We start from the raw sequence: 15,147 nt of genomic DNA, 5'->3' as shown, positions 1-15,147 counted from the left end.
TTTAGGTCCACACATTAACTCATTCTTTATATGAACCCTAGAAAATAGATACTATTATCACCCCATTTTTATTAATTAGAAAACTCAAGACGGTCAGAGGGGGAGCTCACAGCTCAGCTGTCACAGCTAGGTTGAGTGTGAATTTGAACCCAGGCTGTCTGTTCTAGAGCGCTTCAAGTGACAAATCAATGTGCCACCCCAAGCGTCTGGACTGGCCTGCTGGGTAGGGGTGGCGGAGGGATGGGATGCTTATTTTGATGGGTAAATACGATCCTGAAGAAAGCTCTGACGTCTTTCTCCATGCCCGAACATTCCCTTTGGCATAGACAATCGAGAGTCAATGCTCCGCGAACCAGCCAGAGGACAAGTACTTTAGGCCCCTTCCCACTAGATGGCGGCCCCTAAACCAACATAGAAATTCTGGAACCTCCACTGTCCCCACCTTCCAGGGTTAGGCTCTGCCGCAGCATTGCAGGAAGCGCACCCTCCTCCCACCCAGGGGCTACCGGCCCCTGCCCCGCCCCATCCGGGGGTCGTGGGAAGCCCCCAGGCTGGAGGCAGGAGTGGAGGGGGCGGGGAGACGAGCCCACCCCCCCCCACCCCCTCCCCGCTCTGGGCGCCGGAGGGAGGAGCTGGTGCGCAGCGGCCACTCCCGGAGCGAGGAGGCAGGGCGCTCCCGCACTGCCGGAGCCCGTCGCCAAGGGGAAGGCCTGGACCGCCGGGCGCTGGGCGCGGACGCGGGCCCCGAGGGCGCGGGCCGAGCGGCAGGTGCGCGGCGCGGACTACAAGTCCCAGCATGCCCAGCTACCCTGACCCGGCCCCCGCTGCCACTTAAAAGCTTCGGGAGCCGCAGCCGTCGGGTCGCCGCGGCTTTCGCTTTGCAGCCGCGGCTGGGCGGGCGGGAGCGGCGGGCTTGGCGGCCGGCAGTCCTAGCGTCCGGGCTCCGGCTGTGCCGAGGGGCGCTCTTCGTCCGGCCCTCCCCGCGCGCGGAATCCCTCCCGAGGCGCCCGCGCCCCCGGGCTCCCCGCCTCGCCCACCCCGCGGCCCCGATGCCGAGGCATGGATAGAGCGGTGCTGCGCGCGGCGGCGATGGGAGAGAAGAAGGAGGGCCGCGGCGGGGGGGACGCGGCGGCCGCGGACGGGGGCCCCGGGGCCGCGGCCAGTCGGGCGCTGCAGCAGTGCGGGCAGCTCCAGAAGCTCATCGACATCTCCATCGGCAGCCTGCGCGGGCTGCGCACCAAGTGCGCCGTGTCCAACGACCTCACCCAGCAGGAGATCCGGACCCTGGAGGTAAGGGGGCCGCGCGGCCCGGGGAGCGGCCCCGGCACCTCCCTCGATGCCCCAGGGCACTCCTTCCCAGATGCATCCTGGAGCCGGTGTCGCCCCTTTGAGGCTACCTCTCCCTCCTCCAGTCGCTGTTGCGGCAGCTTGGGGACCCAGGACCAGCCCGTCACCTTGGGCGGGATTTGGGGGGAGGGGCGGAGTGGGAACTGGGGTGGAGGCTCGAGGAGCCCGTGGGCGGGGTGGGCTGCGCGCGGGCATCCCCTGCCTCCCCATCTCCGCCCCCGCCCAGTTTGCGGGGCCGCAGGACTCATTCTCCCACTGAGTCACACGCTGGACTTTTCCCTGTGTGACTGAGGCGAGCAGCCGTGGGCCGGGGTGACGGGGAGGGGGGGGGGTCCCCCTGAAGTGTGATCACAGGCCCGCCATTCTCTTTCTCTCACGCCCCAGACTCCCTGCTTGTTCCTTTCTTTCCTTTCCTCCAGGATTTTTGTCTGCCGCTTTTCAAAACGTGTTTGCTGAAACTGCATATTTATTGCTCAGGCATTTGATGCTTTCCTTTCGCACAGCCACAGCATTTCACTGCTCAAAATATAATTACCCCCCGACTCCCCCACTCCTCCTCAGACACTGGATTTTGGTTTAGGAAGGTTTATGCTGGGGCACCAGGCCTTTGGTAGGAAGATGACACTATTTAAGGGGTTCTGGGGGAGAGAGTCTCCAGTGTAAAGAAGAAATAAGATCTGCAGGCCCTCCTCCCTCAAATTATAGCCAGGACGTGCAGTATTAAAAGGATTTGGAAGAACAAGTCAAGAGGATGGTTGGGTTCTCAGAAGGGGGGCGGGGTCTCCCCCTCCCCCATACACAATAGAGGGAAACTAGTGCATTCCCAACTAGCTTTTGTCCTGACACTGGAAAGGCCGTAAAATTCCAGGGACCACTTAATTGCTACCCCAACTTGAAGTGGCTTCTTTCCACCTTGCGTCAGCACATCTGGCCTTCTGCCGATCTGGGGATGTTTTGTCGTGGGAGAACCTTAATTTCTCAACCTAACAGCCCCCTCCCCAGCCCTTTATTGCAAACTGCCTCTGCCAGCTGTCATAGGCCAATCAGCAGCCTGAATCCCTGTTTGATCCACAATGTTCGAGGGTGACTTCTCTCCTGCAGTTTTGTTTCCTTCAAAGCTACAAAACCAGGGACGTTGGGAGCATCTCGTGAGTGCTGGCTATTATTATTTTCATTACAGTTGCTCTAGCAGTACTGACCGGGGCTTTGCTTTAAAAACCAACCAACAACAACACCCCCCTGCCCCCAAGCTGTCCCTTCTTGCATGCATGCTGCTGTTTTCCACGGGGTGAGGGAAACTGGTCTCTTCTTGAACACAGCCGAATGTGTTTGCCCAGCAAAGTTCGGTGTTTGAACTGACACAATAGGGGGCCTGTGTGGCTTAGTTGTGGGAGGCGGGATCATCGTCCTGCAGCATGTGTCTGCTTGGACTGCTGTGTTATCGAGATGAGAGAAAGTTCTCTGTGTTGACCTCTCTCGGCTTGTCCCCATGTTGCTCTGAAGAGCTCCTGGTTCCTGGAGTAGATACAGGAGGACTGTGTATTGTTCATTCTCTGGAAATGGTACTTTGCCCTCTAGATACCCTGATTTCTAGAGTCATTCATTTTAACAAAGATATGGCATCGTGACACCCCCAAGCATCGCTATTTGGGTCTGTGAGCTGTGTGTCAGTGGCCTCCCTCCTGCGTGTTTATTGGGTGATGGCCTCTGACAGCCAGAAAACCCACCCAAAGGAAATTTGCGTTGTAAACAGGAACCAATACCCAGCTCCCCATTCTCTCCATTGTGGTGTGGGATTTGGGTTCACCCTACTCCGAGAAAAGGCAGGACCTGGTTTGTTTCTTGGGAATGGGAATTGAGACCTCAGGAACTGGCTCCCTAAAGCTGCCTCCAGCTAATTTGAATGAATCTCTTTGCCCTGGAGGCCTCAGCCTCCTAACCTGCACAGGGAGGTTGGGGTGGATCTCTGTAGGCCCTTGACAAGGCTCTACATTCTGTGGTTTGGTGAAGGGGACTCTGTTGGGTTGAACCAAACGTTTGTTGCACATGCCTCTGTTTAAAAAACAGTTGTAAAATCCAGATTTACGAAACTGATAAAATAGGGGGGAAGTGTATTAGTGAAAGAATTCTGCTGATGGGGACAGTGTGGTGGACAGCTTTGAATTCAGGTCTGGGGTGGGGAGGGGTGTCTGTCCCATGACTTCTGAACCTCAACTTTCCCATCTGTAAAATGGGGACAAGATGGCATAAACCTACAGTGCTGTGAGCCTGTAAGTTTGTGTCCTACTACTGAAAGATTCTGCCTATAAACTTTCCCTGGTGAGGGTCCAGTGGCATTCATGCCACAGGCCACCTTTAGGGGAAGGTACTTCTCTACAGCTGGCTCTTGTCTCCTAGAGGTGGGTGACACGGGCCAGGAGACCATCCCGCCAGCATGTAGTGAGGGAGGCAGGACAGTGGTCCAGCTGTCCGCTCTGGCTTTCTTTTCTGTTCTGCAGGCTCCTCTCCCATCATATTCCAGGCCAGGGCCCCTAGAGAGAATGCTTTGCAATGTTGGATTCCGGGCTTTTGAAGAAAGGGGTTCCCCAGAGGTCTTGGCTTATGCAACTGCGCCAGACTTCTCCCAGAATCTTAGGAACCCCAGCCCAGTCTGGCCTTCATTAAAAAAAAAATTTTTTTTTAACATTTATTCATTTTTGAGAGTGAGAGAGACAGAGCATGAGTGGGGGAGGGGCAGAGAGAGAAGGAGACACAATCTGAAGCAAGCTCCAGGCTCTGAGCGGTCAGCACAGAGCCCGTTGTGGGGCTCGAACTCACGGACTGCGAGTTCACGACCTGAGCTGAAGTCGGACGCTTAACCGACTGAGCCATCCAGGCACCCCTGGCCTTCATCCAATAAGCACTTGCTGGGAGAAACAGCACGTGGGATGCCCCCAGAAGCCCCTGACCTGGGCGCAGCTGCTGGTGCCCCAGATCACAGGTCGTGATGGTGTGCGGGGTTGTGGGGGGGCGGGGTGGGCGCAACGCGTCTGGCTGCCCTTGTGATGACTTTTTCTCTGTGTAGTGGTCCAGTTTGGATTCAAAAGAGTGCAAGGAGCTGGGGTTCAATGTTTGCCTCTTACCTGCCGGCAAGTGTGCTGGAACCTTCTCAGGCTCCTCATATTTCCCGGAAATCCACCAACTTTCACCACACAATTTTTTCTTTCTAGATGGGGAGGGAGGGTGACAGAATCTAGAACTCAGAGCCTGAATTTGTAAACAAAGTTGTGAGGCTTCTTCATCCTAGAAGAGCCCCGTGCCCTGCCTCCAGCAGACCCTCCTAGGGGGTCTGAGAACTCCACCCAGGCAGGACGGAATGTTCTCGTTCCCACATGGGCTCACACAGGGACACCTGGCTGGCCTCACAGCTGGGCCTGGAGCCCCATGCCAGGTCATTCCCTCATTTATTCATGCTTTGTGGACCGAGTCTGTGCTGAGCTCTGGGGAGAAAACAGTGCCTCGTGCAGGTTCACGTTTAGTGGTATCGTAACATTACCCTTTTCTGCCAGCCTGCTAGTACTTTCCAGAACAGGCCAAGGCATACCAAATCTCTCTACCTTGCGCTCTTTTAAAAAACATTTTTTTTTGTAATGTTTATTAATTTTTGAGAGATAGAGCACGAGCCGGGGAGGGGCAGAGAGAGAGGGAGACACAGAATCTGAAGCAGGCTCCAAGCTCCGAGCTGTCAGCACAGAACCTGATGCGGGGCTTGAACCATGAACTACGAGATCATGACCTGAACCGACCAGGTGCCCCGCCCCCTCTACCTTATGCTCTTATAGAGAGAAATTCCTTCCTATGCAAGCTGATCTGGAGAAAGAAGGCCCCGTGGACCTTGCCCATGGGACTTGCCCTGGAGGGGACCTTGGGAGCTGTGGTAGGTACAGTCTCTGAGTTGCCCTGGGGCCAGGAGGTGCCACTCGGAAGGTCAGCAGGGCTTGCCTTTTGCCCAGCTTGATTGTGACGGAGGTCAGAACCCTGCTGTGTGGAGTACCAAGCTCCAGGCCCCATGGTCCCTTATCTGCCCCCGCCACCCCCCCAACATCAGGCCCTCCAGGCTTGCATGAACATCCATTCACTCAACTTCCATCATTATTCGTTTGCCTGCTGGGCTAGCTGCAGCCCCCCTGGCAAGGATTCTGAGGTACTCAGGATGCCTTCCTGGTCTTCGGGGAAACTTGAATTCTAACGGGGAACCAGGCGGGTGAACCGTAGTGACTCCAGGAGCGTGGCTTGCCAAGTACTCAGGGATGGGGAATGTGCCGGAACGGGTTGGCCAGTCTAGCCTTCTGTTTTGGTGGGAACTATTCCCACAGTCCTGGTGTCCCACGTTACGTCCCTGGCAGAACTGAGAGCGCGAGCTGGTTTCCCTTTCCCCACCGGCCATCGCTTCAGAGTGGGGGCATCTCTCCTTCTGCTCCATTGCCATGGCTGCAACCTCCCGCTGGAGGTTTTAACTCCAGCCGGAGGTTTTAACTCCAGCCGGAGGTTTTAACTCCAGCCGTCCCTGAGGGGATGCAGAGATGGGGCACTGCCCCCTTTGGTGTCTGCTTTTGCCTTGGCAGCTTTATCCCTGCTGGAACTTGCCACCCGCATTCCTCCGTGGTGGCCTGGAGAGGGTCCTGCGTGTCTCCTCCTCTTTACTCCTTTCTCGCCAAGAAAGCTGCTGTGTCCTGCCCGGGAGAGGACGCTGGGGAGGGGCGGGTGGTGCTGGAGGAAGGCCTCATCGCAGCCTCAGCCCAAGTTAGTGTGAGTGCCAGAGGGCTGCTGGTATGCTGCTGGGGACAACGGGAATGCCTCCTTCCCCTCTGGGTTGGCCCCATGTCCAGGGGGCTGCACTCCCCACCACAGGTATTCTCTCCCCGCCTGCTGGCTGTGGCCGGGAGAGAGACTGCGAAGGCCTTGGCCCTTGGCCGTGTCTGTGGTGGTGGGGGGATGTAGCAGAACCTGCCACCAAGTCTCTCTAAGCTGTGCTTTTTAAAGAGTATACATCTTTTGGGGCGCCTGGGTGGCTCAGTCGGTTAAGTGTCCGCCTTCGGCTCAGGTCATGATCTCATGGCTCATGAGTTCGAGCCCCATGTCGGGCTCTGTGCTGACAGCTCAGAGCCTGGAGCCTGCTTCGGATTCTGCGTCTCCCTCGCTCTGCCCCTTTTCTGCTTGCATGCCGTCTCTCTCAAAAATAAATAAACATTACAAAATAAAAATAAAAAAAAAATAAAAAGTATACATCTTTTCAGAATAGATGGCTCGGAATCTTCTCTCACATTCAGTTCCGAAGAGAAAGCCGCGTAGGTGCCTTTGGGGTTATGGGAATGGCCTTCGGGCACAGTGAGGGCAGTTGCGAGATGCACACGTTCTTCGTGTTCACCTGTTCTTTTTTTTTTTTTTTTTTAATTTTTTTAACATTTATTTATTTTTGAGACAGAGAGAGACAGAGCATGAACAGGGGAGGGTCAGAGAAAGAGGGAGACACAGAATCCGAAACAGGCTCCAGGCTCTGAGCTGTCAGCACAGAGCCCGACGCGGGGCTCGAACTCACGGACCGTGAGATCATGACCTGAGCCGAAGTCGGACGCTTAACCGACTGAGCCACCCAGGCGCCCCCGTGTTCACCTGTTCTGTGTCTTGCACGCAGGTAGGCCCCCGGCCTATGTCGCCCTGTTTAACTCTCACAAGAACCTTATCCTCATTTTGCAAATGAAGACCCTGTGGCCCCGAGGAATGGAGAGGACTCCATGAGTAGGTGACCGAACTGGGGTGCACTGGTCTTCAGAACTACGTCCTGAACCTTGCAGCCGCCTCTAGCAGCCCTGGTGGGAATTCGGGCAGTAACAGAAAAGGGCAGCCTGGGGTGGTTATTCGGTGGCTCAGTTCCCGATGACTGGTGGCCCACCCCAGGCCGTGCAGCCTCCGAACTTGAGCTTGGGGCTGCTTCCCTAACATGCAGCCCGGCACATCCTCAAAGATAGGCCTCTGTCAACAAACTCTGATGCAACCAGGTCTGTGTCGGTGTCCCTCTGAGAAACGAGAAGCTGCCTAGAGATCAACTTGCTCATAATTTTTTTAATGGACACCTGCCTTATTCTTTCTGACTAATCCTTCCGAGAAGCACTCTATCCCCTAGCTTTCCACTTTGTAAAAAATATTTCCGAATACACGTAATGATCTGTGTTCAGTGTGAGAAAGAAAACACTGATGAACAAAAGAAAAAAACCCACACCCCTAATGCCAGCTCTCGGATCTGGTTAATTCTTCTTAACGGTTTGCTGTATGTCCTCCCAGGGTTTTTATCCTCTGCATTTGCAGACGGATGTGCACATAGATACTTGCGGCGCATACCGTGTGCATTGCCTTGTGTCTTCTGTTTACGTTGATACGCGTGGATATACATCAGCGCCGTCGGTGGCTGCATCGTGTGGTCATACCATAAATTCATTGAACCAGTCCTCCCCGTGTTAGCCATCCAGGCTGTTTCCAAGCCCTGCTATTATAAATCATGCTGCAGAGTCTTTTCCTAGAAGGGGAATTTGCTAGGCCAAAGTATAGTAACAACATGCGATCGTAATCCTATTCTTTAAAATCTTTAGGGCATGATATGTTCCCCCTTCTCCAGCATGAATGCCAGGATTTCTAAAACGGCAACCTTTATGCATTTCCACCTCGGCCACTGCATCCACATCTTCCCCGAGTTTGGGAAGTGTAAACAGGAGACAGGACAGGGTCCCTGAGGCTGATGTTCTGGGGTATGTGTCGAAGATTGTGGGCTGTGGTTTTTGGTTGCCTGCAGCAAAGTTGGGAGGGGGCTTGGGTTGACCAGTTAGAAGAGCGTGGTCTTCTCCAAGACAGCAGAGGGGGTGCTGGGGGTCAGGGCTTTCTGTGTCCAGGGGACTGGTTGCCTCTGGGCAGGGCACAGCCATGCAGTGACGTCTTTATCCCTTGAACTGTAGACTCTTTTCCTTCACCAGCCACAGATACCGATCAGATGGCTGTTTGGGGCGCCTTGGTAGGGGGTTTCAGAGGATCTCGGGCTTTCCATCTGGTCCAGCCCTCTCATCTTGCAGGTGAGGATACTTAAGTCCCAACGGTGAAGGGACTTGGTGGGAATGCCTGTTAGAGAATTAACATTGCCGGAGGGCGGAGGAGAGACTGAGCACTGAGCTGGGATGCAGACCTGAAGAGAGAGACATGAAACCATCTATCTAGACTAATGGCCAACAGCAGCCTTCCATTTCACCCTCCTGTGTTGGTGGGGTCCTCGGCCTCAAGGAGTTTGCTGCAAGAGGAAGCAAATGGATTGGCCTTCCCAGCCCCGTCTCCATGGCTTGGGGACCCCAGGCAATGGAGAGATTCTTGGGGAGCAACTTGGGGTATCCTGTGTGCGGGGTCTTTTTTGAAAACCAGTCTAGCCAATGGGCTTTGAACCTGACTATACTTTCAAGGGCTTCTCGTCCTGCCACTGAAAGATCCCCTGGGACCTGGGTGGGTGAACCTTTACTCCTGTAGGCCTAGCGTTTCTCTTAAATTTGTGCAGAGTTTGCATTATATTCCACGAAACGCTGTTGTTGGTTTTAATGTCAAGAGAACGTTATAAATCATTTACTAACACTGCCAGAAAATACAGCCTTTTAATCCAACATCTTTGTGTCCGTCTTGTCTTGTCTTTGTCCCCTGTTGCAGATCCCAGGTAGAGATGCACATACCTGTGCACCCACTGGGGACAGATGTTGGGATCAGAAATGCTTTGTCATTTGTTCTTAGGCGTGATTGTTCCTCGCCTGCCTTGAAAAAGCCTCAGTTCAAGCTGCCGCCACATATAAAACCTATGTATTTATACGCATGTGTAATTTTCTGCCATTCTGGCCTTGGTGGGCAGCAGTGTGTTTTAACTGGGCAGATTGCCTTTCACAATAGCGGAGCTGAAGTATCCTGTTTGTTTGCCATTTTTCTCCTCGCCTTCCCTCCCTTTCATTTTTCCACCCACAGAATAATTGCAAGAATAAATCAAGACTTGAGTTTGAAATTTTAAAAAAAGAGGGGGAAAGAAAGCTTACGGCAGTCCATGGGCTCGGCCTTTATGGTGAGGAAAAATAACTTTTTGTACAGAATAAACTACAGACCCCCGTCTGTAACACTGATCGTGAGGGTTTTGCTTTCTGCAAATCTGTCAAGAGAAGCTGCTTATGGAGAGGTGAGGCTTTCTTCAGCATGACACCTTGAGGTTTGGAGTCCCAATTTAGCCAGTTCATTTGGGTTTGATCTTGGCATGGATAAAGCAGGACCAGCTTTATTCATGGTGCATTCAGAGTTTCGCTGGCTGGGAAAAAAATTATAGGCGTATTTCAAAAGTGACTTGGGAGTTCTCCATCATTGGGCACTGTCTTGAGAGGGCGTGGGGCCCTCGAAAGGGCTTAGCGCAGCCTTTCCTCTACTGTATCTGCGAAAGAGGCCTTCTGGTGGTTGAGAATGTGCCACATCAGCCCTCTCCCCCTCTGGAGATTCCTGAAGATGATTAGTGTCTTTAAGGCTCTGAGATGCCCTGCAGCACGTGTTCCCAAACTTATTGATCCAGGGATCTTTCTTCCACTGAACATAGTTGGGGGAAATACCACCTTAAGCCATGAACGGGAAAAACAAGAAATTGTAGGCTTAGTGTCAGCCAAGCTTTATGTTTTTATGATCCTGGGGTCCCATTTAAGATTCCAATTTGAATCGGGTGGGTTGAGGAGAGGCTGGTGAGTCCATAGACTTACCAAGCCGTGTGAGGTCGCCTGTTGTCAAGGGAGGTGCTTCACAAAGGGAGGCAGAGTGACCCGTTTCACTTAATCCTTCCAACCAGGCGAGGCAAGGCTTGCCCAGAGACTCTGGGTGCCTGGGGTCCCTGTTCCTGCTCCTCCTATCTCTGCGTGCCAGTTAGCCTCGTGTCAAGGGCATGCTCACTCAGAGTTTACCGGGAACCCCATGACCCTGCTGGGGGGCAGAGAACAGTCCAAGAGAAATGCAGATGGCTGCGGGTGTGTTTGAGCCTGGGGCTGCTGAGGGCAGGGGAAGGGCTGGGCTGCAGACAAGGAATGCTTTTTAAAACAAAAAAGGAAATGCTGGCTCGGAATGGAAAGGAAAGGAAGCTGCTTCCTGTTTCTGGCTTTTTTGAAGGGAGGAGCTCTCTGTAGCCCCTTGGCCAATGGGGGCCTGGGTCTGTGGGGCCACTCTAGGTGCGCTGGATGTGCTGACCCCACACCACTGCCTGAGCTCTCAGAAATGGACTGGATTCACTCTTTTTCATTTTCTCCGGATGACTGATCAGATGGATGCATGGTTTCCAAAATAACTATCTGTACACATTACAAAATGGAATGTATCCTACTAGCTGATTTTTACTGCAAGCTTATTCCATGCCTCCCCCCGCCCCCATTAGGAGTTTTATGTGGCATTTACTCCTCCCAGCAACCTTGTGAGGAAGGTCCCATTGCGATCCCCATTTTACAGAGAAAGAAACCGAGGTGCAGAGAGGTTAAGCGACTTGCCCAGGGACACACAGCTAAGGAGAGACCAAGCCGTGCCGTGAACACGGACAGTCTTAATGACCCGCCTGTACTGCCTGACTTGCCTTTGCAAACTCCCCTCTCTTCCACCCGAAAACTCTGTTAGCGTAGAATCATTGTTTGACTCTGGTGGGTTTTGTCTGGGATCCAGAGGGCAGCCCCCAGCCTGGGCCAGTCCCTGGTGATTTTTAGGTACAATGTCTGGGCCTGAGTTTACATGTTTCAAACACTCTATTATGGAAATGTTCAAAAGTGCGAGAGTAGAGAGAATGGTATGATGAGCCCCCACGTAGTAATCCCCCAGCTTCAGGGGTAACCAGGTCTACCAGTCTTGGGTCATCTATGGCATTTCCCCTCTGAGTAAGCCTGGTTTGGAGAATCGTGGGGCTAGGCGGTTGGTCTTAAGGGAGCAGAGTGACCTGAGAAGGTCTTCTATTCCAGTCCTCTGCCTCCAGGCAGAGCCATACCTATCCTAGCAGGCGGGAGGAATCTCTATGCCTTTTCCCATGAAGTGACAGTCTCGATTTCTCCAGAAGCTTGCCCTGGCTGCTGGGCGCCCATCCATTGCAGGGAGCCTGTCCCACTGGCTCACTCAGATCTCCCGCTGCACCTGGGTCCTGTTCTCAGAGCCTGAGGGCCGGTGCATCGCCTCCCTGAGTCTCCTGTCCCGCTGTGGGCCCCCAGAGCCCACGGTCACGCTACGGCAGTCCCGGTTCCCAGTCCACTCATTTCCCTGGTTCTGTGTCCCCTCTTCTGCCTTTTCTCTTGCTTCTTGCTTTATCCGCACCCCACGAGGTGTCAGATGTCAGCTGACGTTTATTGAGCGCTACCGCGTGTGGACCCTGGGGGGACAGTGGGTGAGGGCACGCAGACCTCGTTCTCCAGGAGCTCCCGGCCCTGCGTGTGTCTTGTCTCATGCTCTGCTCTGTCCCTTCTGACACCTGGTCTTGCTGACCGCCCTCCGGCTTCTTTTCTCTGTGGTTTCTTGCCCTCAACAAAGGTGGTTTCCTTTGTTGTTTCTTCGCTTTCTTTGCTTTTTGCTGAATTCCCACAGGCGTCCGTCACTTTTTGCTAGCTGCTTCCTATCATGTAGTGGCCTTCTGCACACAGTCATGGTGGCATCATGGAGAAGGACGGCCTTGAGCACAAGGAGGCCAGTGAAGACCTGGGGTTGCGCATGGGTTCTGTGGGGAGGTCACATGCACAGCAGGACTCTATTCCCTGCTTGCTCTGCGACTTTGGGCAACTTCTTTGGCTTTCGGAACCTCAGTTTTCTCGTTCGCTAAAAGGAAATAGGCATAGGTTTCTTTTGGACTCTTGTGAGGTGTTGCAGAGATGTGGAAGGCCTGTTGGGCAGTGCCTGGTCATTCAATACTTTTGTTAAAATAAAGTTTTTGGGAGGCACCTGGGTGGCTTAGTCAGTTGAGTATCCGACTTCAGCTCAGGTCATGATTTTGCAGTTTGTGGGTTTGAGCCTCACATTGGGCCCTGTGCTAATAGCTCAGAGCCCAGAGCCTGTTTCACACTCTGTGTCTACCCCTGCCCCCCCCCCCCCCCCCTGGTGCTCCACCTCTCTTTCTCTCAAAAATAAATGTTAAAAAAAAAAATTAAAAAAAAATTTTCAATGTTTATTTATTTATTTTAACGTTTATTTATTTTTGAGACAGAGAGAGACAAAGCATGAATGGGGGAGGGGCAGAGAGAGAGGGAGACACAGAATCTGAAGCAGGCTCCAGGCTCTGAGCTGTCGGCACAGAGCCCGACGCGGGGCTCGAACCCACAGACCGTGAGATCATGCATGACCTGAGCTGAAGTCGGACGCTCAACCGACTGAGCCACCCAGACGCCCCAAATGTTTATTAATTTTGAGAGAGAGAGAGAGAGGGCGTGTGCAAGCAGGGGAGGGGCAGAGAGGGAGGGGGAAAGAGAATCCCAAGCAGGCTCCGTGCTGTCAGTGTAGAGCCCAACATAGGGCTTAAGCTCATAAACTGTGAGATCATGATCATGACCTGAGCCGAAATCAAGAGTCAGAGTTTACCCGACTGAGCCACCCAGGTGCCCCAGGATTACAGTGCTTTTTGACCTCCTGTCAGCATTATTCTAAAACACCTGTTCATGATTCTCTGTTCTCTTCCATTTGGCCATTTTAATTGCTGCATGATATTTCATCCAGTGGACGGGCCGTAACTTGCCAAAGCATTTCCCCTGTTACTGGACATTTCGGTTGTTTCCAGGTCTCTGCTGTGATAAACATGACTGGAATCGTCTTTCTACAGACGCCTCTTTATTTTTGTTCCAATTCTGGATTCATTTCCTTGGGATAATTCCCAGGAATGGAATTATCGAGTCAAAGGGCATGGATATTTTTTTTTTTTGTGATGGGGATCGCTACGCTGTTCTCCATTTTATGCTTTTTGAATGATAGCTTTCTTAAAAATGGTACTCCTGGGTAACTTTCTTCCCTTTTCTTTACAGTCTTCTTGGCCTCTGTTCTCCCCCCTCCCCAACCTCTTCTTTTATTTTTATTTTTTATTTTTTTGGCCTTGTTAAATCATTCCCTTCCTTTCTGTCTGTTATTATGTTTTTTAAAAATAGGTATAATTGACAAGTAAAATGGTAAGATGTTTAAAGTGGGGAAATCTTTCCCATCTTGGCTGAATATTTCTCTCTTCTGTCCATTCATTCAGTGACTACTGTATAGCTACTACGTGCCAGGCACTGTGTTCGGTGCTAAGAAAAGAGCAGTGAGAAGACAGAGAGGTTCCTTTGGTGGAAAGAGGAAGATCAAAGGCCAACAGACAGAGAAGGTGGCCTGGGAGAAAGAAACCTGGAAGTCTGGTAGAGTGATGGGGGCGGGGAGAAGGCCGCTACTTTAGATGCTGCGACCAGGAAAGGCCTCCTTCTTAGAGGTGATGTTTGAGCCAAGTGTTGACAGATGAGAAGACAGCAGCCTTATGAAGACCTGGGTGAAGAGTATTTGAGGTCGAGGGGCCAACTTGTGCAGGCCAGTGTGCCTCGAGGTCAGCAGGAAGTGGTGGTCCATGAGGACTGTGGTTGGCCATGCGTCACGTGCCGTGAGGTCAAGGATGTAGGTGGGCATTTGGGACTGTTTCCCTAAAGTGGGGCCATGGTAAAAAATGAATGCAGCAATCCAGCAGATAGTGTTGCCCCGTAGTGATGCCCCCCCCCCCCGTGACGTGCCAGGCCCTGTTCTGGGATAGAACAGTAAATACGCAAGTCAGCTTAGCGGAGGAGTTTGTAGATGAGTAAACCACTAGAAGGTGCTGGCAAGGGTGTGAATGAAAGCCCATCAGGCCGCATAGTGACTCATCTCTACATCCTGAGGTGTGCGGGGACTTGGGAAATAGGTTTTTGATTTGAACCAAGCTGTGCTCTCTGTCACCGGCCTTCCCCATGCTAACTGAAACTCTCTTCTCTCCTGCAGCTGCAGTCTGCCGGGTTGGGGGTGGTGGTGGGGGGGGGACCCTGGGCCTCTTGCAAGGAAGGGGCCCTGAGAACTGAGGTTGCCAGCTCAGAAGTGGGGCTGCTACTACCAGGTATGAGTATCTAGGTGCCACTTATGGGAAACGAGCCTGAGAAGTAGATGCGGGAAACCCCCTTCTTGGCTGAGCTGCCCTGCCCTGCCCCATTCTTCCCGACCAGGGACTCTGATTTGTGCGTCTTTTTGGGAATGCAGACTAGAGGACACCGTGCTTTTCAATGTTGTCTTTCCTTAAGATAGAGCAAAGAGATGGGGGGTGAGGTCTGAGCAGAGGGTTCAACATACTCAACCTTGGGGCAGCCTAGAATGTATTCACCTAGTGAGCTGTGACCCCGTGGCAGTTCCAGGAACTGGGCCCATGGAAGATGTTGGCTGCCATTTTGTTTGGAGCAGGCCAGATGACTCATAAGCTACAGGGTGCTCTGATACCATTGAGTCGGGGGCCAGCTTTGACAAGGTCCTTGGGTTTCTAGTATGAGCTTCTTGGCAAATGGGAAGGGAATGCCAGATCCTAGGAATGTAGTATCTTGGGCTCCCCCTGTCCTCTCCCCTCAGTTATAGCTAACTAGAGGTAGACTTGCCCACTTTTAATAAATCAGGCTTTTCACAGGTGTTCTCTGTGTTGCTTCCTCAATAATGATGACTTCACTAGCCCACTTGGTGGATGAGGAAGTAAGGCCCAAAGTCACACAGTCATTGGTAGGGCTGGGGTTCAAATCT

The 15,147-nt window shown here is 52.9% G+C and overlaps 1 protein-coding gene across 5 annotated transcripts in view; it reads left to right on the top strand.

Annotated features, from left to right (window-relative positions):
• Positions 1–885: 885 nt before the first annotated feature.
• Positions 886–15,147, top strand: part of KSR1 (kinase suppressor of ras 1) — a 162,556-nt gene continuing 148,294 nt past the window's right edge. For 2 of the 5 annotated variants that reach the window (XM_030294745.1, XM_030294750.1), the window contains exon 1: positions 887–1,290. In XM_030294745.1, coding sequence (XP_030150605.1) covers positions 1,060–1,290 — 231 coding nt within the window. In that variant the 5' untranslated portion in view covers positions 887–1,059. Of the gene's footprint in view, positions 1,291–15,147 lie in introns of all 5 variants that reach the window. The other 3 variants (XM_030294746.1, XM_030294747.1, XM_030294748.1) reach the window with 2 other exon arrangements.

The sequence above is a fragment of the Lynx canadensis genome, chromosome E1 (genome assembly GCF_007474595.2).
Source record: "Lynx canadensis isolate LIC74 chromosome E1, mLynCan4.pri.v2, whole genome shotgun sequence".
In the NCBI taxonomy this organism is placed as follows: Eukaryota; Metazoa; Chordata; class Mammalia; order Carnivora; family Felidae; genus Lynx; species Lynx canadensis.
The sequence above is the reverse complement of the archived record's forward strand: the minus strand, read 5'-3'. Positions and strand labels throughout refer to the sequence as shown.